The 24400-nt window shown below is 39.2% G+C and overlaps 1 protein-coding gene and 1 long non-coding RNA gene across 7 annotated transcripts in view; both read right to left on the reverse strand.

Moving 5' to 3' along the window:
• Positions 1 to 2398: 2398 nt before the first annotated feature.
• LOC118493760 lies at positions 2399 to 6546 on the reverse strand. Its single transcript, XR_004895753.1, has 2 exons — positions 3822 to 6546; positions 2399 to 3770 (listed from the first exon to the last, which is right to left on the reverse strand). It is a non-coding gene; the product is annotated as an uncharacterized LOC118493760 (long non-coding RNA).
• Positions 6547 to 6626: 80 nt separating this feature from the next.
• dlgap2a (discs, large (Drosophila) homolog-associated protein 2a) overlaps positions 6627 to 24400 on the reverse strand; it is a 119011-nt gene continuing 101237 nt past the window's right edge. For 4 of the 6 annotated variants that reach the window (XM_035994826.1, XM_031288673.2, XM_035994827.1 and 1 more), the window contains 6 exons: positions 19914 to 20299; positions 14167 to 14255; positions 13591 to 14030; positions 13328 to 13419; positions 9038 to 9190; positions 6628 to 8498 (listed from right to left, as the gene is read on the reverse strand). In XM_035994826.1, the coding sequence (XP_035850719.1) occupies positions 8292 to 8498; positions 9038 to 9190; positions 13328 to 13419; positions 13591 to 14030; positions 14167 to 14255; positions 19914 to 20299 (1367 nt within the window). In that variant the 3' untranslated portion in view covers positions 6628 to 8291. Of the gene's footprint in view, positions 8499 to 9037; positions 9191 to 13327; positions 13420 to 13590; positions 14031 to 14166; positions 14256 to 19913; positions 20300 to 24400 lie in introns of all 6 variants that reach the window. The other 2 variants (XM_035994828.1, XM_035994825.1) reach the window with 1 other exon arrangement.

Below are 24400 nucleotides of genomic sequence, written 5' to 3' on the forward strand. Positions count from 1 at the left end.
TTAAATTTCCGGACGTCCCATTGGTCAATTCCGCTCTGCTCTGTGTTAGCACCCCCATCCTATTGGCTATTTGCTGGCTCGTTGGTTAGGGCTTTCCATAAAAACAAGCATTAGGCTACATAGTTATAAATATATGCACCACACACAAAACAAAGAGGAACAGATTATACAAGTGCAAAGACCTGCCTGGTTAGTACCTACTGTACCATACATGTTGGTGTAGTTGTTTTGCTTTTAGGAAAATGTGTATGGTACAAGGAAATGGTTATATGTTTTACATATAATAACTGTTGTAGCTGTTGTATTATCTACATTTAGCACACATGATTATATATAGCTACCATACTACAGTGTAAAAATAAAAATAAAGACATGTTTCAATAGATATGAAAGGGGGGAAAAAAGAAAAAAAATATTATAATAAAAGTATTATCATATGATTGTATTGTTAGTGTATGTGATTACATGGTGCAAAAAAAAAAAAAATAGATTAAACTTCCAACCTTTATGTACAGGGTTGCAGGAAACGGTGCAGTGTACCCTCACATGCTCGTAGCAACAAGCAAGGGCACCCTTGGCAGGTTACCATAATAACACACATTCACACAGACAGATGTGTTGGAGGAAACCCACAGAGACACAACATACAGACTCCACTCACAAAGGACCTTCATGTTGTGTGGTGTTTGGTTTTTACTTGATGCATAGCGCTGTGGAGGTAGGTGGGGCAATGCGAGACTACTTGATGCACAATCTGCCCAACCACTCCACAGACCATCCGATAAAAGCATCTGGCCTGCAGGAGTGGCTACACGCCTTTGCCATAACTACTTTGAGATAGATAATGTTATAATAATCACAGCAATGCATCTGATCAAATATTAAAGTCAAATTCAATCTTGATAAAGGAAGAAAGGTGTGCTCAGAAATCCAACTGTTAACATCTGTTAATTGAACGACCCATGAGTTTCTTACTTTGTCCAACAGGGGGTGATCTTGCCTTGCATACTTGAGATTGTTTGACAGAGGTCAAGGGGTTGAGTTCTGTAAAGTTTTTAATGGAAATGACCTAACCCTAGTTAATGAATGACTTCTGAATGGCTATGTTTTTTTTACATCTGCAATATTGATATATTAACTACAAGAACATTTAAAACCAACTGGATGTTTAATTGAAAGAAAAAGCATAAAGCAGTAGGATTTTTTTTATCAATGTACTTAAGGATTGACATCTTCCTGACTTGCCTGTCAGCTTTAGAGTGGGATAAATAGTTTTTGTTTGCCTGACTGAGACCTTGTAGGTCGAAATATTGCATTAATAAATACTTAAACCTGAGAAGAGGTATAATCAGCCAGAATGATTGAAAACACCTGTGTGCAGGGTCTTGGACTAATGATTTCAAAGTGTTTATGGTTTGGAATCATCATATTCTTGCAAACACACCTTCAATCTGTGTAACCAATGTAAGTATTAAGTATCTACGATGATATCATTCTTAAACCAAGTACTTAATGACAATAGGACTTAGATACTGAAAGGAAATCTGCAGTGAAATTGACACCTTACATGGTTATTTTGTCTGCTACACCAATTATGTAATGTTGCCAAATAAAATCAATACTGCTACAGTGTTCGTGAAATATATTGTCAAAGATATTTACAACCAATTCTTTACATGTCTTGATCTGTAACATATTTTCCACTCAGGCCATATTCTCATGTGCATCTTCTCTAAGAATTCCACTCAGACAAACACTATGTGAGATTTGAATCACGGTGGTGTGTTTTAATCCTAATAAAATGTTTTTGAACAATGTTATTTTTTGATTTGGAGGATCTGATCTGAATATGTTTATTCGATATTTTGTTCTGATGTGAGGGATCACAGTTATAAGTGAGTGAACTCATTCTTTATGGTGGCTCTATGAAAAATAAATAAATATTTAGTGATGTTATATTCTATCCATGATATAAATGCCAAATCACTGGATACATGCAGTTTTTTCTTCACCAGAAGATTCAGAGCTGCCCTTCATCTTTATATCTTTGCTGTTTGCTGCCTGAATACAGATATAAAATGCAGGAAATGTCAAGAACAGTTTGATAAATTCATTGAGGTTTCCCCCTGTGAGCAGCATTGGGAATACTGTTGTCATTATGACAAGCATTGGATAGCTAAATAATGTAGTTTGGTGGCAATATGAAATAAAATCTTTACGGAATTGTATGTTAATAAATAACATTTCACAAATTTTAATAATTTTACTCTAACTGGTACTGAGTACACTACTAAGTTTACACATATATATATATATATATATATATATATATATATATATATATATATATATATATATATATATATATTTAAAGTAAACAGGCACCACACAGACAAACTTTTCCAAACTTTTTCTTCGAAAATTTAATTGCAGAATTATTTACACTGGATGATCTCAGCAATGACCAAACTACTCAAAGAGGCAAAAATCTTTCAATAGCTCAGCTAGGAAAGAATGGAGGGAAACGTCTACTAAACTTAGTAAAATAATACAAAAATAACCCAATGATACGTTAACTTGCACTGAAATAGCACACATTGAGAAATGCAATTGACTTAAATAAAATACATAACATATCAGTGGGACAGTGTTATAAAAACAAAAAATTATAAATAAGCCTACATTCAATCAGTATTTCGCATGCCATCATATCAGCTTCTAAAATAACCATAATAAAGTAAAAATGACAATAAAACATGAGCAAATGCAGAAAATAGTTGTTTCAATGAAGCATATATTATATATTTATATATCTATATATATTTCTTTACAAATAATGAATATTTGGCATTATATTCATCCTCACTATAGATATGATATACAAGAGATGAAAATAGTTTTAGCTAAACGACTACCTTTTTCATTTTAATCTAGTAATTATAGTGTGGTTTCACATTCCAAGTTCCAGGAAGTGTTGTATCAGTCTACTTAGTGAGTCTGACGCTCTTTCCACAGCATGAAAAAGTCCCCTTGAAATGTTTCACATCAAGGGTTCTAGAAGTAAAAGCAGACAGTAGACACTCGTACCAGAAGTGAAGCCACAGATGTCGAAATGATAGAAATATGTGATTGAAAATGTGGAAAGGAAGGCGATGGCAGAAATGATTGGCTTACATAAAATTGATGAAGGAAAATGTGGCTGTGTAGAGTAATAATTTTACAGTATGCTGAATAAGTCAGAAAAGATGGCACTTGTACTTAATTGCTGCCCTCATGACATTAAATGTGACACTGGTGCACTTTTCTGCCCTTGGGGTTTTCACAAGGTTTTGGTTGGTGACTAGCTGTTACATTACCATCATTTCACCACAGTTGAATCACAATCACCATTGAATCCTCCAATGTTCACAGTATCACATGCAACCCACACAACCGAAGGGATCCAACGTAAAACACCAACTGAAATAAGGAAAAACAAGATCACTTTGTAACAGGAGGCCCTTTATAGAAGTTCATGTGTGTTCATACCTATTTGGACGAAAAGGAAGTTAAAAACCTTTCATAGATGAAAAATGACTTTCAGTAGGAGACAAACTTGACCTAGCCATCACAGCAGAGAGATTTGTTCATAGTTTAGAAAACGGCGAGAGGAGAGAGTCTCAGGAGTACCAAGGTAATATTTTCCAAAAGGGAAAGTTCTCAAACTAAATGTATGCTTTCTACAAGTCCACTTCTTTCCTCTAACTGTAAATTGACTAAAGTCTGTTTCTCTATTGCACAAATCCTGTTCAACATTTTCTGCTCCCTGTAACTTCTGAAACTGATTCCACTATACAATTTGAAATGGTTTGGTCTCATTGCAATTATGTTGCATGCTTTTCAGAGGACCAAGAGATTTCCTTTAAACTGAACAAAGAGTGCAGATACACTTAATTTATTTCACAGCCCTGATCAATTTGCATCAACTCCTCTGTTGTTTCAATAGACAGCCTTCAGTGAAAACTAGTCGAGCACAGATTGATAGAAATAAGTGTAGTGCTGATGCTTATGTACTATAGCGTAGGCCACTATTCAGCAATACATTTATCAACGCAAGCTTTGAGGACCTTGGAGGCTATTTACTTGATCTCACCAAGGACCTGAAATCTTACATAAGCTGCTTTGTTTAGTCAAAGGGAGATCTGAAAAATACCCAGCACAGTGCCTAGCGATCCTCACAGAACAGCCTTACAGCTTCACAACAATATACAACACCAGCAGTTTGGGGCTCAGTGCGGAGCTCTCGTCTCCTCTAAGCCAACATATGTCAGGCTGGGTCTGTCTCTGTCCCGTCTGCCTGCCACTGTGGCAACAGCAGGGGAACGTCTCTGCTCTGCCAACTGCCTGGCTTCACACACCCAGACGCTTTCCAGAAACCCACTGTCATACTGTTAAAGGCCCCTACCTCTGCAATGAAAAAAACTGTAAAATTATAGATGGGTGTGTTTTTCAAGAAGATGTGTAATCTCAGCCTTGGGCTTTTAAAAGTCCATTCTTTAATCTTCTCTGAAATATTGCACTGCATGTTTGAAACACTCTACCGCTGACTTGGTTACTTTGGGATTTGTAGGACTGAATACACTTCTTAGCTCACTGAAATGTATTGTCTGAGCTCTGCTACAATAATTTATGACAACTAAACAATGCCTCATGAATTCTAATACAGTGAAAGGTTGGTTTGAAACTGGAAACTAGGAAAACACATATATACTTGGAGTCATGATGGGTTGTAAGTCTAAATTCAATAAGAATCAAAAACACAATATGTAGCACAAAAAAGTAAAGTATATGCTATGGTATGGTATCCAAAATATTTTTCAACAGAGTGCTAATGACTTAGGGACAATGTGTATTTGGGTGTGTGTGAGAGACATGCGGGTCAGGCCACAGTTGGATAGTAATAGGGAAATCTAGCCACACTGAACCCAGATCCACCCTCTCTTTTCTGAATGGGTCAGCACTGCGTTACAAAAACAAGACACACACACACACACACACACACACACACACACACACACACACACACACACACACACACACACACGCACGCACACATCAACAAAACACACAAAATATTCAAATCCAAAGAAATGTGTTGTTATATGATAAATCTCCCTGGTCCAACCCACAGGGACAATCACTCGATCAAAAAGTCATAAAAATAGATTTTTATGTGATTGATCAGCTGACCGCACATTGTGTTGCATTGGTTGTTTGTGACAGCGCATTGATTGTTTATCTAGTACTGTATTTATTAAATAAAAAGCAGCACCATTTAGTTGGTTTATTATCCAACTTTTTCCCAATAGACTTCAGTTTTTAAATCAGTGATTTGAATATAACATTGTTAACGAAATTAAGACTGATGTTTCTGGCACCAAAGATTGATAATAAAAAGCAGCAGAATTTTAGCTTTTGCTCAAGATGAGTTTACCTCCATGATAATTTAACTTATAACTACCTGGAAGTAAACTGGATGACCACTAGAGACTCTTATCCAAGGCCCCATAACTTTAGGTTTTCCACTTTCACATCAGGTACCATGATTCGGTTGCACCAGCTATTCGTAAATCCATCGCTAAGTTTGTGTGTAAAGTCCTTCCTAAGTTCTTAGTATCTAATTTTAAATTAGTGATTTCCTAAATGGAGTTGCACCATAAAAACTTGCTTTTCTTGTGCTAGCATTAAGTAATTCAAATAAGAAATATGCCTTTCACAGTTAGCAGTATTCGTGCAGTATCGAAAGAGCTGGAAATATCTGATTATGCTAACGGGTCAATTAGCATGCACGTTATTAGCATACCGTTACATAATTGAGGTGTGTTGTGTTATTTTCACAAAATTTAATTAAAAAACTTTACAGGTCACTTCATTATTTAAAGACATTTTGATCCAGTGTCTGGTCAGATATGTCAATCATATTTCCTATTAACTTCATAATAAAACAAAAACATTAGTTTTGTCAGTTGGTTCAGTCAGCTAGGTAACAGTAACACCTGGCTGGTGGCATGTCTAAGTATTTAATAACAACTAATCTGCAGAATATGTTTGAGTGGTCGACCCATTTTAATTCAATGTGGAAATCTCCAATTAGCATTAATAAACACCTACTGTATGTTATAAGAAAGCTAAACTGATGAAGAGCTGGTGCAATTGGTACATCTCAACATGGTGATGGGAGTCAAAGGCAAATATTAATATCTAGCTAAAAACCATCACACAATGGTCTGCATAGCCACAGAGAGTTAATATCTTATTTCTCATGTCATTCTCATGTCTTCTCATTTCCCTTTCAACTAGTCGATATCCACGACGTTCCACTTCCGAGATTGCTCCAGTGCCGCCGGAAATTCCACTGGATGTCGCTCTTTTCGCCTGGATATCCGTTTCCTTCCACTTTCTTTGTGTTGGAATTTTAAACTCCGGTGGATTTATGAGGACTATGGTTAACTGCTCCTCTGATCTCTGCAGGGTAAATCCAGACAGCTAGCTAGACTATCTGTCCATTCTGAGTTTTCTGTTTCACAACTTTTGAATGTATACATGTTCCACCAAACAAGTTTCTTCCTGAGGCTATTTTGCAGTGGCACCAGGGCTCTGTCCGGCGCTTAGTACCGCCCATGACGATTGTGATTGATTTAAAGAAATGTCAATTAACCAGAGCATGTTTTTCTCCCATCCCGAAATGCTGTGTGGACTAGCCAGACCCTCCTCCACAGCCCTGTGAAGGAAGGTCTGGCAAAGTGAGACTACCTTTCAACAGACTTGCAAAGTTTTAGTTATTTGGGACTTGCTGCTTGCATCCCTCTGGAATGCATTTGCCCCACTTTTGTTTCATTTTTTCCAAGCCTTTCCTACAGGGAGTGAATGCAGTAGGAGACTTTGAACAACACAGAACTTTTCAAGAAATATGAAGATTACTAATCATTTCTTGGATTAATGAAACTAGTATGCAGAAATTTTGTTTATGTTTTGGCAGTTTTTCTATCACTCCTCATTAACTGTGGCTGAGGGCGCTACTTGAAAGGGCCTGAGAGAAGTTTATTAGATGAAACCACAGCAGTGTGGTTTTGTGTGTGTGTGTGTGTGTGTGTGATCAAGCCACTGTACGTATGCAACAAATCTAGATTTGTCAATAGCAATAGAGAGGGCAGGCAAGAACATGAGGGAAAAATATATACACAATGACTATTCTTCCCGCTCACAATTCAAAAATACAACAGTACTATTGTGAACTTGGGTATGTACATTTCCCTTGGAAATAGAGAGAATTGTAATAAGTGCATAAGTGCATTTGTCTACACATTTTGATCTAAGGAGTTACACAAACCTTCATAGTTCTTTAGACTGCATTAACATGGTGAAAATGTTGGCACAAGACTTGCATGTATTCAGCTTCAAGTAACTGTCAATATTTGAAAGTTGGCAACAGGAACATGAGATATACTGTATAGGAAAGTTATTTGACATGTGCATGTTAATGAGCTGACAAATATCATTCTTCCACCAATCCAGACGCAAGAAAAACAATTGACTACAACCAGATTGAGTAGAAAGCTGCATTTCTTCACCACTGACCAGTGAGCTTATAAGGGCTGCCTGAATAACCTTGAATGGGTGATCAGTGCCACATGCACGTAGTTGAGGTATTTCAAGCATTGGCACTTTTCAAAAGTTTTTGAACTTAAACAATTTTGTGATATTTAGCTTGTAATTAACATTTACCCCCAAAAAGACCAGAGAAACAAAAGAAGTCGTAATGTAACCTTAAATTATTTAAAAATACTGAAAGATTATTATTAACTTTGACCATTTATGAACAACTGGAAATAAATAGAATTTCTCTCATTTACTCTTTTTAGCTCAAAGGCCTGGTTGCTGGTAGGTTTTCAAAGCTGCACTTTTTAAATGGCACTTTGCAAATGCTGAAAAACTACAGACATACCCATCCAGGACATTGAATGAGAGAGCTTATAGGCTGGGTATCATGATCACCAGCAAACCAAGGAGAAACCCAACCAACCCATGTCAGACATACAATTCTGCTAACACTTATTCTGGCAATGGGAGAAGAGGCTTGGCACATCCTACAGACCAATGGTGTTGGCGATGGGCACTGAGGATGGCTATTGAGATCAGACAACAGATGAATAAAGGAAGAGTAGAGAGAGTAGCAGTCTACAAAAAAGGCTAGTTTTAAAGTTGTTTGAACGTGGGAGCAGGGAGACTTGTCGGCCCCGGACCCTATCTTCTCAAAGTCTAGTCTGAGCCTCGGGAATATAGATCTCGATGCTGTCGGCTCGCTCCGAGGCTGAGTTCTGCCGGAAGGAGGCTGCCCGCTTGGCTGCCATGAGCCGCCGACGGGCCTCCTGCCGCCCCCTGTCTGGTAGGTCCAGGGATTTCTCTCTCGTCACCATGCTCCTCTGTCGAACTGTCTTCTTTGGTACGGGGGCTGGAGGCTTTAGGAAGAAGAGAGGGAAATTACGAGGTGTTTGTTAAGCTTGGGTTAGTACTTCAACAATTTGGTGTGGACTACAGTGATAAAAAAACACCAACAAACTCAGTGTTCAAGATTATGATTCAGTCCTGTTGGCATGTTTTGATCTGTATTACAAACAAATCTGCGTTTAAGTTTTAGGTTTCATATATTATGTTATTATATATATATATATATATATATATATATATATATATATATATTTTTTTTTTTTTTTTTTTTTTTTTTCCCTCTAAAAAAAGGAAAAAATAGTCTCCCCTTTTTCTGTTCCCCTCCCCTAATAATTTTGTACATCCCCTAATCTAAAATGTTCAAACAAATAAATTTAAATGAAAAAAAAGAATCAACACTCTGGCAGTTTCTTATGTCTACCTGTTTTGAATCAGTTCCAGTCTTTGAGGTTTTATCAGAAACATTATATAAAATACATGCAGCTAAATATCCAGTAATATCTTCAGGCTGTCTGGGTTCAGGGCTAACAGTGCCGAGGGGAACCCTCACCTTTTTCTCTGGGCTGTCTACTGGTCTCCAGTTGTTGCTCTTGATCTGCTGCAGCTGGTCAAACTTCATGGTGACGTCATCGATGGAGAGCTGCAGTAGGTCCCAGAACCCAGCCAGGTCCTGAGAAGTGGGCCGCGGCATGGCACTGGGGTCCTATGAGGGATGCGGGTGAGAAGTGGCAAAGATAACATTAACGTCTGTGGTGACATTTAATAAAGAGCCAGATGGTTGGTTCAGTGCCAGATAATAAGCACTGTTACGCTTGCACACACATACACACTGTACACACATATGCATACAAAAGAGTCATGACCACACTAGTTATTGTACTTCAGCTTAGCTCCACTAGATGTCCTTATCACTCATCACAACAGGCATGAATGTCATGAATCAACTTGTGATGGAAACCAATCCTGTCTTATTTCCATTAATGAGCTCAGAAATAATAAACTGCCTTTGTCAGTTCAGTCCTTTGCATCACTCAATTCCTGACATGAAGAAAACATCAGATTGAGGAGTGCCTCATTGTTTCTGCAGCTGGCCTGCAGTAAGTTGCTGCAGGTTTTAATGAGTTATGAGATTCTGTGTTAATACTTAATGTTAATAATAGAATTTAAAAGGTAATTCTATTCTGTTAGATGTTGGCTTTTATCCATGATTGCAGTCCCCCTCTGCTCAAAATGTTCATTATTTATTAGCCAAAATAAAAAAGTTAACATTTCTTGCAGACTTAGATATGAAAAGAGATGCTTGAATAGAAAACACATGAGCTGTTCTGTTGTTATAATACACATAGGAATGCAATCAGTAACCGTTAAGTATGACTACAGTATGAATGTTACCTAAAAAACTACACCCACTTACATTATCAAGTAGTTTTATGTACTCTCAAGGAAACAAAGTTTATGGGCCTCACAGTCTTAATGTTAACTTAATGAAAACAGTAATACGGTGTGAACATTTGAAGCCCAAAAATATTTGAGCAGTGGGTTCCTTTGCCAAATTTCCAATGCATTTTTCTTACAGATTTAAAATGTATGCAGGAAACACGGTCTGTGATTCACACATTACACACATTAATATCTCAACATTAAAAATTGTGTTATAAAAATTCAAGTGCAAAAATTCAAGTTCTCTCATTTTTTTTTTCTTTTTTTCTCCTCATTAAGATCCTAGTGGCCTGAGGATAGAAGCTCCTCCTGAGCCTCTAATTACTTATTATACAGTATACTGTATATTATATATTATGTTATAACACTGGTGTCAAATATATGGTTGTCTTAACAATGGTCCCATCATACTACGGCGTTTAATTTATTTAGAACCTTTTACACAACATGGAGTTAATAATATTAAGGCCATAGCTTTGCTTTTTGTATGGACTATGGACATAAGAGGCAACATTGAATATGAATAACTGCAGTTTTTTTTACTATGGTTAAAACAAGAAAATTGTTTATTTTAAAGTTGTTCATGCGTTCCAGATAAATGTTGTTAAAACCTTTCAGACTTCTGGATCTGCTTCAGTTGGCTTCAGAGTGTTTTTTATTTTTGTATTTACACCGATCTCTTGCATGCACCTACTGTATGTTGTTCTTGCACACAGTGCTTTGATGATAAACTAATCATAGTTGTAATTGTACTTCAAAATTATATGCAATATAGGGCTTGTGTCTTAGGGATGTATGCTACATAATGGTATGTTGCATATAGCATGGTTGCTATGGTAATTTGCTAGTAAAGTGGTTGCACATGTTTATTCTTTGCAGTGTTTAAGTCAGCCTACTGTTTCAGTTTTTGATTTCTTCCAGTCTTTCTCAAGCCAGCAGAATCTGCAACTTAAGATGTGATGGGACGTGTCGACTCGTTAACCCCACTGAGGCATTCCCACACACTCATGGCGTTTAGATTAGGTGGCTGGTGAAGGGTGCTGCTGTCTGAAGGTCCAATAGATTTACAGTATGATGGCAGTGTCTGGTATTTTCTATGCTACATTTATGGGTAAGTTACATTTATAGGTGAGTTATTATGTCTATCATTTGGTTTTCAGTGGTTCTCTCTGAATTACAAAGTGGCATTATGTCCTGCCACACTACCATGTTTTAGAAAGAAACATATCAAAGAGAAACATGTGAATGATTTATTTATTCCGCTGTTTCCTTAAGTTAATAATCATTAAATCAGATGACTTTAGCCAAATTGTGCAACAGTATATTAAACTGTGTCAGTGATACTGAGAATAAAGTTTACAGTAACCTAATTTTACTTTATGGTTATTTAAAAAATATAAATCTAATTTGGGCTGACTCAAATCTTCTAAATTTGCATAATAGTATATGGAGCCAAAGTTTTACTTTGATATTTATATAATATTATGAGATTAGCATAATTCTCCTTTATACAGCAAAATACTTTATCAAAATTACCCCAGATTTGAAATATCATAGTATCCATCATGTAAGGTAAGCTGGGAACAGAATACATTTCTGTTATCTGTTATTACCGAGGGAGTGCCTCAGCACTTCATCAGCTTTATTCCGACCCCTGAACTTGTGATGTTCTGCAAACTGTATCAGAAGTATTAAGGCTTCAAACATCCAGAGCTGGCAGATTTCGAAGGAGTCAGTGCAGTTTTAAGCCCTGGCTGTGTCAGTGTGTGCTTTTAATCCTGGAGCTCCTCCCAAGGAAGCACACTGTCATTTAGAGCCTGTTTAAATCAAGCTTTGTGAAAGTTGACCCAGGTGGAGAGAAATTAGACATCTCTGCAAGCTTCTAATCTGTGGGCATTTATTTAACAAATGAAGAAAAAGTATGAAGTTAATATTGTTCCATGTGCATTTGTCATGTTGAGAAATGCTGCAGCTTTCTAACGTTGTTAAGTAAACCTACATAATACTTTCTCCTTTAGTGGGACAAAGTACTTGACTTGTTCTAATAGGCTGGTTCACTGTGTCTAATCCCTGTGCAATTCCCACTCCCCCTATACGAGCAGTTTCTGCTGCACATTGCAAAACAAGCAGCAACACTCTTACTCTTATAACTCCGCACCAACTTCATTTAAAATATTGGGTACTTGCTCAGATCAATAAAACGAGTTGTGAACAGTGCAAGAAAAATATGAGGCAGAAATCTTTGAAGCTGTGTGTGTCCCTGCACTGAATGATCAATAGAGCGGCTGGTGTTTGGATATTTAGGTCTATACCCAGGTTTGGCTCAGCCTTCTGTTCTTCTCTTCTCAGGACAAAGCTGCATCACTGAAAATACACCCATATGCATTCTTTTCAAAATGTTGAGGTCACATATATATATATATATATATATATATATATACATATATATACATATATGTGCTATATAGCTACTGATTCTCAGTGGGTTTTTTTTCAGAATCAGTGATATTGAGGGAGCTTTGAGTTGCTTGTTAGTGCCGGCTAAGGCATTAAATGTGTATTGAAGGTTGGAAAACGAAAGTTGTGAGGGGACACAAAGGAGTGTGGTACTGTTTCTAATGACAATGTTTTGGACTTTATGCTTTTTTCAATTATTTTTTTTCGCTCACTTAAAAGTCAGATGTGATGTTTTCTGATTTATGCATATAGAAAAAAAAAATATATAGAAAATATAGAAAAAAGTTAGTGTACAAATGGGCTACAAACTGGATTTAACCTACATGTGACTTGAATGCTAATTGTTTCTGTGTTGCCATGAAAATAACAATATCTGACTTTTTGAGAAATGATTCTTACATTGCAATATGGGGGAAAATGGATACTATATTGATTTGAAAAATGTAAATGGCAGCTGGTTTGTTTCGCTCACATTAACACCTTTTATAAATTTCTTTTTTTGTTGAATGCGTTACCATTCATGGATCATCATACATAAATTATTTAGAGCTGCATAAAGACTTACTGTCCCTATTGATAATGATTATGTGTAATTATGTAGAAGTGATGGTACCTGGCAATAGTATTTTTTCTGCTGTTTCTTTTGTTGTTATTGACATATATAAAGTGCAATACGATGATAATATCTAAGTATCAACATCTATAATCACATAAGACAGTTGACAAACACAAACAACCACACAGCAACTTGGCTGAGCTAGTATGAACATGAAGAACAATGGAAATTGTAGTCTTAGAACACACACATACACACACACACACACACACACACACAACCACACACACACACACACACACACACACACACACACACACACACACACACACACACACACACACACACACACACACGCACACTGTGACTCTTTGATGGGTTTCTTACCAGGTTCTGCTGACACAGCCAGTAGAACTGCTGGAATTTCTGAGACATGAGCAACTGAGCGCTTCCTACTGCACTTCGGATTTTACCTAGGACTGAAACACACAAACACACACACACATACACAGCATCAAGTACAAGACATACAGTACAGTGGAATATATTTAGTAGCCTCCAGTACATTACTGTAAAAGGATCCATCTTTCAATCTGACTGCAAAAAAAATTCCAGAAAGACATATATGAAGCTTTCAGCACAACACTCACTGTCCTCTGACAGGTCATTCTCTTCAGCTTCTGCCTCCATCTCCTTACACCAGCCCTCAATCCTCTTGGTCTCTGTGTGGAGCAGTTGCATGAACCAGCTCCCATCCCTCCTCAGAGAGGGGGATGCCCTGCCAGACTCGCCTGACGAGGCCGCGTTCTCCCGTGGGGAGGGGGGTTCCAGCTGCCAGGGGGTCTCGCTGGTGGTCTCCCTGGGGCTGGGGGGTTCTGCAGGGGTACGGTAATCCTCGCGGTAGCTGAACAGCCCCTGGGTACGTACTGTTCGAACCGCCCCATACTGGGTGGGCGTGCTGGGCTCTGAGTGACGCTGGAAGCCCCCACCGAACTGCAGGCCCTTGTCCTCCATGGTAGGGAAACCCTCCAGCTCCATGTCAGCCTGCACAGCTGCAGTCACACTGTTGGAGCGTTTGAACCTGCCCTGTCTGAGGTAGAAAAACAAACATGAATGAAAACACATGTATACACACAGGCCACAATAGCATAGCAAATAATGGCAGAGAGCAAACATTACAGACTGAGGACTTTAATGAGCTAAAAATCCCAGAACCGTTATCTCACCCTTTCTTGTTGTCCTCCACCTGGATCCCCACAGAGTGGTACTCCCGGGAACCTTTGCTTTCAGATTCAGAGTCCGTGGCTGCTTCCACCTAATGTGAAGAAATGATACAAACCAACAGTGCTTCTCATTATGTGAGCTTCCGTTCCCTGGTGCTTCTGGGTTTATTGGTTTGAGACTGGACAGAGCACCTTAACTGTACACGGCCTGTCAGAAAGTAAACACTGTATGATTTATGGAGGCAGCAAAGGCAACAAGACTGAAGACGTTTCCTACAGAGAATTTGAGGTTTCTATGGAAATGAATCTAAAAACGAGAAAAAGGAGGATGTGCTGTGTGTTATATTGCACACTATATAATGCCTAAAAAAATCCATTTTAGTTTAGTGAACCCATAGAGAACTCACTACTATACAACTTTACAGAGCTATTTTAGAATTGTTTTGGTTTTACAGCCCAAAACCTTACTGTTCTGGTTCACTCACACCACTCTTATCAACATCCTTTCTGAACACTGGCAGTGCTTTTAGTGAAAAAGCTCTGATACACCTGCTGTATGCTACAAAGACAGCAACATGCTGGTACACATGGTTGTAAGTATATGGCAGCTGAAGAGCCAGATATCTTTTCTCAGAAGTTGGTTTAGACCAAACAAAAGCTAAAAGGAGAAGGAATATTGTACTAACATTCATCAGGTGGCCAAAACACAACTTCAAATGAATGCTAATGTTGCTTGATGCTCAACCTCTTAGATAAATGCTAATTACTTGTAGTTAGGTAGCACAGATTGGTCTTTCTTAAATTTCCACAGCTTTGTGACCACACAGTGACAGATAGGGCAACATTAGTGGATATTATGGGATAGGAAGGCAGAGGGACTGATGATGATACAGCCTGCCCCTGTGAGGCTATGATCCTGATCCAGGAGCCCAGGAGCCCAGGCTTAGAGCATCACTCCCTGGAGCCCCATGTTTTACTGTCTTTATGGAAACCCTGTCAGTGTTCACTATTTTTGCCACACTTTTTCTATCTATCATTTTTTCCTTGTTTCTCCAATTGCTCATCCTTTATTTAATTTCTTTGCTTTCACTTCTCTCTTTGTCTAGTGTTAACAATTACCTGCTGGCTTAATGGCACAATTTCTTTCCTTTCTTTTGCTGTCTTAAGCCTTTCTTTGTCATTTCAGTATTTCTTCTTTAGTGCCCACTGAGCCTTTTATTCGACTGTGACTGTACCAGAAATGGTCTGCAATGATGTCAGTAATGACGTTCCGTTAGCCTCAGATGTATACTTAGTATAACTTAGCCTAAACTTAGGCTCAGAAGTGCTAACAAGTACATAAAGAGCTGCTAGTGTGACTAAAATACACATCTGTGTACAGTATATTCCTATAATACCAGAAATATCATGCCTGCTTTTTCCACCAGAATGATTGCAAAAGCCATCCACAAATGTCCATATGAGGCCTTTTGAGCTTCATACATACATACATTCATACATTTTCAGCCCAATGTAGTATTATGACAATGAGAGTGAGGCAAAGACACTGGTTTAAAATAAGGCATGCTTCTGCTGTGAGAAAATGTCAACTCTACTTTTAGTGTAGAGTGGTCGTTATTAAAGCTTGGGAGAAGCTGTTAGCGAGGGTGGGGGGGAGATGAGTGTTGGGGTGCTTGCTGAGGTGACCTCCATTACTTTGTGTTAGAATCAGAGCAAAGTCCACCTCATGAGTGTGTGTAAACGTACTTGGCAATAAAGCTTTTTCTGATTCTGATTCTGATTCTGATTCGGAAAAGAAAATGAGTTTCATGTCTGAGATAGATGAGGACTGAAGGAGGACAAAACATCCAGGAGGCTGTGAGATGTATGTCCAATAGGTTTACCTGTGAAGATGTTTTGGTCTACCTACATAGAGATAAACAGGAGTGCGCGCACACATGCACACGCACAAACACGCACACACACACACACACACACACACACACACACACACACACACGCACACACACACACACACACACACGCACGCAACACACACACACACACACACACACACACACACACGCACACACACACACACACACACACACACGCACGCAACACACACACACACACACACACACACACACACACACACACACGCACGCAACACACACACACACACACACACACACACTACATCAGTAATCACAGTCACAACGTCAGCACAGGTGTGAAAACTGTGAGCATCAGCAAAAGCCACTGTGCTTTTCATCCAAAACACACAAACACCACCTGGTGACTTCCCAGCCAGTGACTGTGTATTAAGGTTAAAAGCTTTGACTTCTCTCGTTATATAACCTAATTATGGCTCCAATTAAAACTATTTTGGTAAATACATCAATCCAATTAGTTCTCTAGAACACAAACATGTCCCAGCTTCAGTAAAAGTGCATTTGAGGCAGCTTTTAAAGTGGTACTTAAGGACTGCGGGAAGACGCCACGTCAACAAGGTTAAAGATCAAAGATTAAAGATATGATGACCTCCTCTAAGATTGGGATGTCAAAAAGGAAATGGCAAATCGATACAGACGCAGGCTAACCCAGGTCAATTGCAGACTGATTGGTCATTTGATATGATGTTGATGCAGCTGAAGCTGTCTGCAATATAGATAAATCAATATTAGCCACAAGTGTGGCCTGCTGCAACAAATTATTGTCGTCTCATCTAGCGACTGGTAGCTATTAATAAACTGGCAGGCAACAATATAGTAGTTATACAGTATAGAGAAGCATCTTTGTTATTTGGATATTTTGTTATTTATTGAGTTGGCAATTAAATCATATTTGTGTTGTATTTTAATGGTGCAGTTCTACAAATTAACAACTGCTTACAAACTCAACTAATCACAATCCAACATAATTAACTCAGAAAAATTAGAAAACATCCTGAGAAATTATTAGGAAATTTGGCCCAGTTAAGTAAAGCATTACTGTTTTTTTCCCCAAAATACAAGTCTGCTGTAAATGCTCTTTTAAAGCCCTCTCCATACGGCAATACAATTCTGGTGTAGAATTAACTATAAATGTATTCATTTCTATCTAAAAGTAGTCAAAATTAAATATGTTGAGTATACATTTCTGGATTCCGCCTACTAAGAAATCCACCACCTGTATGTTTTCAATGTGAGTGCTATTGCCAGGCAAAAGCTGCCCTCTCTACATTTTTGTCCCTCTTGTATGTTTCTGTAAATGTAGACATTTTCCGCACCTGCACTGGTAATCAAAAGTGCTTATGGACTTCACTGGGGCCAATTTGAATTCTCTGTCACTCTCACTCATATACGCACAGACATATTTACTTGCTACTCTTTCCCTTTATTCTCTTTCGCTTCATCGCAAAGATTACAGTAGGGCTAAAAGTGTCCGGCTCTTTCCGCTCTAAAGTTATCTCATCCACACTATATTTGATTTGTATTCTCCTCTGCTGGTAATGAATGAGCTGCATGCATGTCCATTTGGAAAAGTGGTGTCACAAGGACTTTCTATTCTCTTTGTTGTTTTGCCAAGCCTGGTTCTCTCTGGCTGTTGCCAGATCCTGCTCACTTCCCCCAGGCCAGGTACCTTCCTCTCACTCCCCAGACCGGCCGTCCTCAAACCATCCACCAGATGCAACACCAGGTGCCCTCAGACTCAGAGAGCCTGAGGGCACCTGGTGTTGCTACGGTTCCCTGGTTGAACGACATGTTTCCTCGGAACGGTGGGAAACGGCGTGCAACTGCTTTGAGATATGTTTTCTCTCGTTTGGTGGGTGTGTCTCTCGTTTATTGGCTGTGTCACAGGTGATACCCAATCAGCAGAGACGTGTCTGTAAACTTGTGGTAATAAAAAAGCACAACGCTATCACAACAGGGTGTTCAACGCACCCCAGTTTCTGTTTAAAACAACGTGTTGCTACGTTTTGTCTGGGCTGAACGTGGCCCTGTTGAAGGCTCATCAGCAGCCTTTCCCACCCACCTGCATACCTGCATCTCATTCACTCATCAGCCACTCTCCACATATACCGGTTCACCTCCTTTGGCTGTTTGAAATCACATACTAATGCACTGCATACTACATACTCAATCTGTATGTACTGCGGCACACTGCCTACTAAATTAAAGATTAAGTATGCCAGCTGACTGTTCACACTGAAGTAAACTCAAGCAATACGTCTTCTCTGGGATTATTGATGATGGCTCAGATACAGGCTTGTGAGGAACCCACTTTTTTACTGTTTAGCTAAGAAAAAAGACTTATTTTGAACATATTTATTTTAGTTTCAGTTAACATTTTAGTCACACAAAACAGTTTTACAGCTTGGGGTGGAGTACAAATGCAACTTCATCAAAGTTTGAATTTAGGGACCAATAAGGGGCCCATCAAAAATATTTCCAGGCCTGGTAAGACATTTTTCTGTTTTCCACATACACACTTGGAAAACTGTATTATACTAACTTTCTGGTAAGTAAAATCAAGTTAAAGTTAAAAAATCTGTGGTAGCGGTTTCTCATCAGGATACATTACTGTACATAATTTTAACAGGCTGTTAGAAATGTGTTGAAGGCTATTTTGAATTGCTCTTAGTCACACATTACAGTGAAATGTAATGCCTGAGCAAAAGTTGCTGCTGTGTATTTTCTAAGTTTGAATGTGATACACCGCAGCACATGTAGCAGCATCAATTGACTTTGAAGGGATCATTTATTCACTGGCTGACTCCCCGATGGCAACATCTGACAGTCAACGGCATTTGATAATTTGGGGGTTAGGCCGATCTCCAGCCAAAGGACTTTCTTAATATCACCTGGAAAAAAACATAGTAATTACCCTTTAAGGGTGTGCTTGATTTATTTTTGCAAGAAACTTGAACAGCGCCCAACGACATTCAAACACCTCCAATAAAGTGGTCTGCATTCTTTACTTCAAATACTTGAAAGGATTTCAAGTTCAACTTTGCCCCGCAGTTTTAGTAAATAGCATTTACTACTGAGTATATGGGGGAGAGATTAATAGAAGAAAGTAGACATGGATGTTGTAAAATAATGATGATAAATAGTGGTTGAGGGGATGAGAACTAAAGTATATGGACCAAGAAGAATACAGGAAAGCAAAATTACTACTCCCTATGTACAGAGCAAGCGAAGATACAATGGTTTTTAAATTCACACAAAACTTTGATATTTTGCTTTGATAAAACACTATAAATGGCCCTGAGGTGATGATGTGAGCTGCCACAGATTCCTCACTCTTTGTTCTGCAACCTTTAGACTGCAACTGGAGATCAACAACATCAGAACCTCAGCTTGTATTAGAGAATGAGGCAGACAAATCCAAGATAAGATCACACTGAGTATGGTAGAGAGAGACAAAAGGTAGATAGGGAGAGAGAAGGATAGAGGGAGCGTGAAGACCATTATATTGGAGAGAAAGAGAAATAGGTACATTAAATGGAGAGGGAGTAAATGAACCATGGAGTGAACTTCCATTCACTAAAACCTGCTCCAGCATGAGTTGAATCTTAATTGATGGATTGCGGTAAGGTGACTCACTCTTGCTATTTTTAGCTGCTGTAAAGAGAACAGTTTCTGAGTTGTGTGTGTGTGTGTGTGAGAGAGAGAGTATTCTGTATTATTATGCAACCTTGCATAGGTTTGAATTGAAAGAATTTTAGTACTCATTTGATCCTATGTGAGATCTTCTCATTTTGCACACTTTGAGACAAGACTAACCTGTATCCCTATAGAGGATCGAGGTGTCTTCAAGTACTCCTCAGCCTTGGACACCAGGATGGCCTTGTCGCAGGTGAGCACAGAGCTGTGGCTGTCTGTGGACGGGTGTCTTTTTCCAGCCATGACTCCGGCTGCCTCCATAGCTATGGTCACAGCTTTGGTGCTGTCCAGGCTGTCCGTGGAGTTGTAGAGGGCCCTGCCTGGGTTCAGCCCCAGGCTGAGGCCGTCAGGGACCCACATCCCACCATGAGGGTTCCTCCCCTCATGATAGGCATCCTGGGTGGACTCGGTGCTGCTCTGGGCCGTAATGGAGATGAGGGGTTTAGAGGAGGTACGGGGCGGGACTGGAGGAGGGGCCTTCTTGTAGTTGGATGTGTAGTTGATGGCTGGAAAAGGTGGAAATATGTATAATAAGACACAATATTTACATACTGCATTTATTTTCGTGTCACTGACATCATGGATTTCTATATGTACTGTATAATTGTGTGTTCTTACTGAGGACATAAACAAGTAAAAACAAGTAATTTAAAAAATACATTTAATGTAATTTCCTAAAACAACGTGACACTTTACTCAACCAGGATTAAATAGTGAATGTATTTGCGACTATTTTCAGCACTGAGTTAATACACATTTAGGAGGATGGTGTGATGGTGTGGCATCAAGTAAAAATAAACTGCAGTGCCTGTGTTCATGGGAATGAAGGTATACTTATGGCACAGACAATTCAACTATATCAGGCTTTGGATACACAAACAATACTTGTTGGTAGGTTCAATATGTTGTTGGTTTTGTTTTCATGGAGTTCTTTAAAAAGATAAAAATTTAGAACACCACCGTCACCACAGACGTTTCCTTTAAACATCTGCTATCTATCCATCTTACCTCCTGATTGCTGATTGTTATTTTCCTCGTAGTAGTGTTCGATTGCTCAGTTAGTAGTAAACCTACTCTATCCTTTTTGTTCAAAGTGTCAAATGTCTATTTAATTGCAACATGGGACATGGGTGGATCTCAGTATGGCAGAAACATCATGCAGGCACCACATATTCCTACCCATTTGTCATATGACAACAAGCTGATTAAGGGGAGTACTTTCCCAATGTATTAGCAATTAATATTATTGCGTAATTAACTTACTTTTATTACTTAATGACCTCATTAGCATATGTGGCGAGCTAATATATCACAGTGATTATGACGGGACATTAGGCAGCAAGACCATCTGTTTCACAACTTGACAAAATGTAGCTTGTTGCTAAATATGTTTAAGTGTAACTCATGGAAAACTGCTGACTATCTTATCGATCCAAGCTCCTGGCTGAGTGTGTACTTTCTGTTGCCTCTCTACGAGTGCAGAGACCTTTTTTTCTCATCTTTTGTTCACTGTCAGACAGTGCTCAGATTAGGGAGGGAATTGGGAGTCTTTGAATATATACAGTACATATTTAATAATGAACAAGTCGATAAAGTAACAGAGAACATCAAAGCCTCTATGACATGAGACACTCATCAGACATGGACGAGTAATCAACAGTACTTGTGTGTGGAGGATCCTGGGGAGGAGATACTGCTCAAGGAAGCCTGACAACTCTCATCTTCCTAATCTGTCCATTTTATGACAGAAAGAAGGGGGATTACTTTCTTTTAAGTGCAAATGAGAATATGGACTTAATCCACAGAGAGATGGACTTGAGGAATGGGTCATAAACGTCTTCTAAGCTTTGACGTGCCTCTATTTTCAAGCTTTTTAGAGAAAAGCTCACTCAGTGTGGCTACGGGCTGAAAGATCTGAAGCACAAGCGGTGTTTAGTGTGTTTTGATCAAAGCTGAGAGTGTGCCAGGTACTGTACCTCGGAGCCAAGAACAGAAGAAAGAAGGCAAAGAGGAAGCACACTGAGTCACGCTGCAGGTTAAGTTATGGGTTATTGTTTTCCTTGACAAAGAGGTAAACCGTGTTGAACTCTGTGTTTCTGTTTTTGTCTTACAAATGCTTACATCACACAAAGCAATTAAGGGAGTCCTTATGAGACCAAAAGGTGATCTATTTTGGGTTCTAATGAGCTGCAGCCCCCATGCAGGCTCCCAAAAGTTGTGGCGTAGAATTAATAGCATTTCAGCCTGATTACAGTATAGCCTGAACACATTGTTGTCTGAAACAAGAACTTTTTTTCTTTTAGAAAGAGCATCATTTATGGTAAGAGTAAAACCCAGGGCTTCACATCAAACCCTGCAACACCTTTTGGCCTCTTTCTGACCCATATTTTGGTTGCGTTTATAAATAACTAGGGACGTCCACGAAGAGTGTTCTGCTCTGCGGACTTAATGACTCATGCTCATGTCCATTCACAAGAGAGAGCGGATCTGTGCAGACAGGAAGAGAGGGTGAGAGAGATAGAGAGACGGTTTGTGTTTGTTTGTGAGAGCGAGGATGAATCGGGGAGCGAGGAGAGATCAAAGGAGGAAAGGAATGACCCATTCAAGGGGCATGATTCAGCAGGAGGACCAAAATAGAGTCATTATTAGCCAGCCAGTCGTGCAAAGGGGAGTCATAATTCTTGCTCCCATCTTGGCAGTGGCAGTATTACTCAGCATTTAGATGTCATCTGAAGTGAACACAGCCAAGGCACTCACGCACGCACTCACTCACTCACTCACTCACTCACTCACTCACTCACTCACTCACTCACTCACTCACTCAAAATAAAGCAGTGTGTATAGCATAACCATTAGAGGTAATTATTGCATATTGTGGCAAGTAATTTGCACCATAAGTACAATATCAAGGCACATCCTATTACCTAATCTTATGGCCCTGTCTTTACAGATTAATTCCAGCTTTTATCATTCGTTCTCAAACCCGCAGGCGTGTGCACGACTGGGGGAGAAAATGCAGAGTGCATCAAATATTTAATTAATTAGATTTATCGGATTTATTTATATGAAGGAACAATGACCAAGCAAGGATGGCTATCAAGATTTATTCAGACAGTAAAATGTGAAGTAAAAGATGGTCAGATTTTGGACAAAAAAGGAACGAATTATGTATCTTCAAACAAACACGTTAGTCAAATTCAAAATTTAACAATTCATTTCAGTCAGCCAACTGGAGATGTAGAATATGTGTAATAAGTGGCATCTTTAAAGGCAGGTTAATGTCTTCAGTGTGAGTTCTCCATTTAATCCCTCTCTTTATCACACACACACACACACACACACACACACACACACACACACACACACACACACACACACACACACACACACACACACACACACACACACACACAGTAGTTCAAACAAGTACCAGTGAGTCTGATTAACGCGAGACACAAAGGCAGTGATTCAACCACTCCATCTCTGTTAGGACCTCTCTATCTATCAGGACTGGCTTGTATGCTAACATGGGGGTGTGGTAGGGGGGAGCTGAGTGACACGTCGTTAAGGGTCTATCTTCCCGACTGGATTTATCACTGTAAAGGAAATGCAGCAGTTTGTTTTGCAGCAGGCTTTTAAGGATATGTAAATGATCTGGAGCGAGGGAGGGAGAGGAAGATGGATGGTTAACTCGCATTATTGGCCCTGTGACGAGTTGCAGACGGAAACAATAAAGAAATTCACATAGAAATAGCCAACAACAGATAACAAAAACACAATGGGTGAGTCATTACTCCAACTCACATAACCGACCTTGGATTATTTGTAAAAGTTTAAAGATTGTGATAAATTTCTGAGAACAAAAACACTGTTTGCAACAAACAAAACACCCCTGTAGCAGAAAATATAGTAATTTCATGGCAAGTAGATCAAGGATTATTTTGGGGGCTTTTGTTTAGATGTTGTCCTGCTGTTCATAGAAGTCACACTGCAGAGTCTGTCTTTCAGTGGTCTGGGCCAACGGAAGTATAGATGTCCCTCACCTTCTGCTCTTTGTTTGTTGCTGTTCTCAAAATCCCTTTGCTTTGGGAACAACAACAAACGCGCTAGCAAGCTACACACTGAAAATTTTGATTGTGCAATAAGGCACAATCAACATGTGGCGTTATCTTTTGCGGGGTGCGAATGTTCCACCAAAACAAGTTCCTTCCCAAGACTATTTTGCAGAGCCACTGTCACTGCACCCGGAGCTTAGCTCTGCCCAAGACGATTGTGCTTGATTGAAAGAAATGCAGACAGCCCAGAGCGTTATTTTTTCTCCCATCCCAGAATGTATCTGTGGTGTAGCCAGACCTTACTCCACAGTGCTGAGGAGAGAGGTCTGGCAATGCGAGACTATTCTGTCAGTAACTCTCTTGCTCCTGGTGATTCATCTGCACGTCACCAGTTGGATGCATGTCACTGTGGTCTGAACCTCAACTTGCATGAAATTAAATTGGTTACTTGTCAACTAGATGGGTCACTGAAATGCACAATGGAAGCTAATACTGGAAACATCCAAAGGGTGGTGTGTGTCTATGTTTGTGCACTCATATGATATTGCAGAC

This window comes from Sander lucioperca, chromosome 18, assembly GCF_008315115.2.
Source record: "Sander lucioperca isolate FBNREF2018 chromosome 18, SLUC_FBN_1.2, whole genome shotgun sequence".
In the NCBI taxonomy this organism is placed as follows: Eukaryota; Metazoa; Chordata; class Actinopteri; order Perciformes; family Percidae; genus Sander; species Sander lucioperca.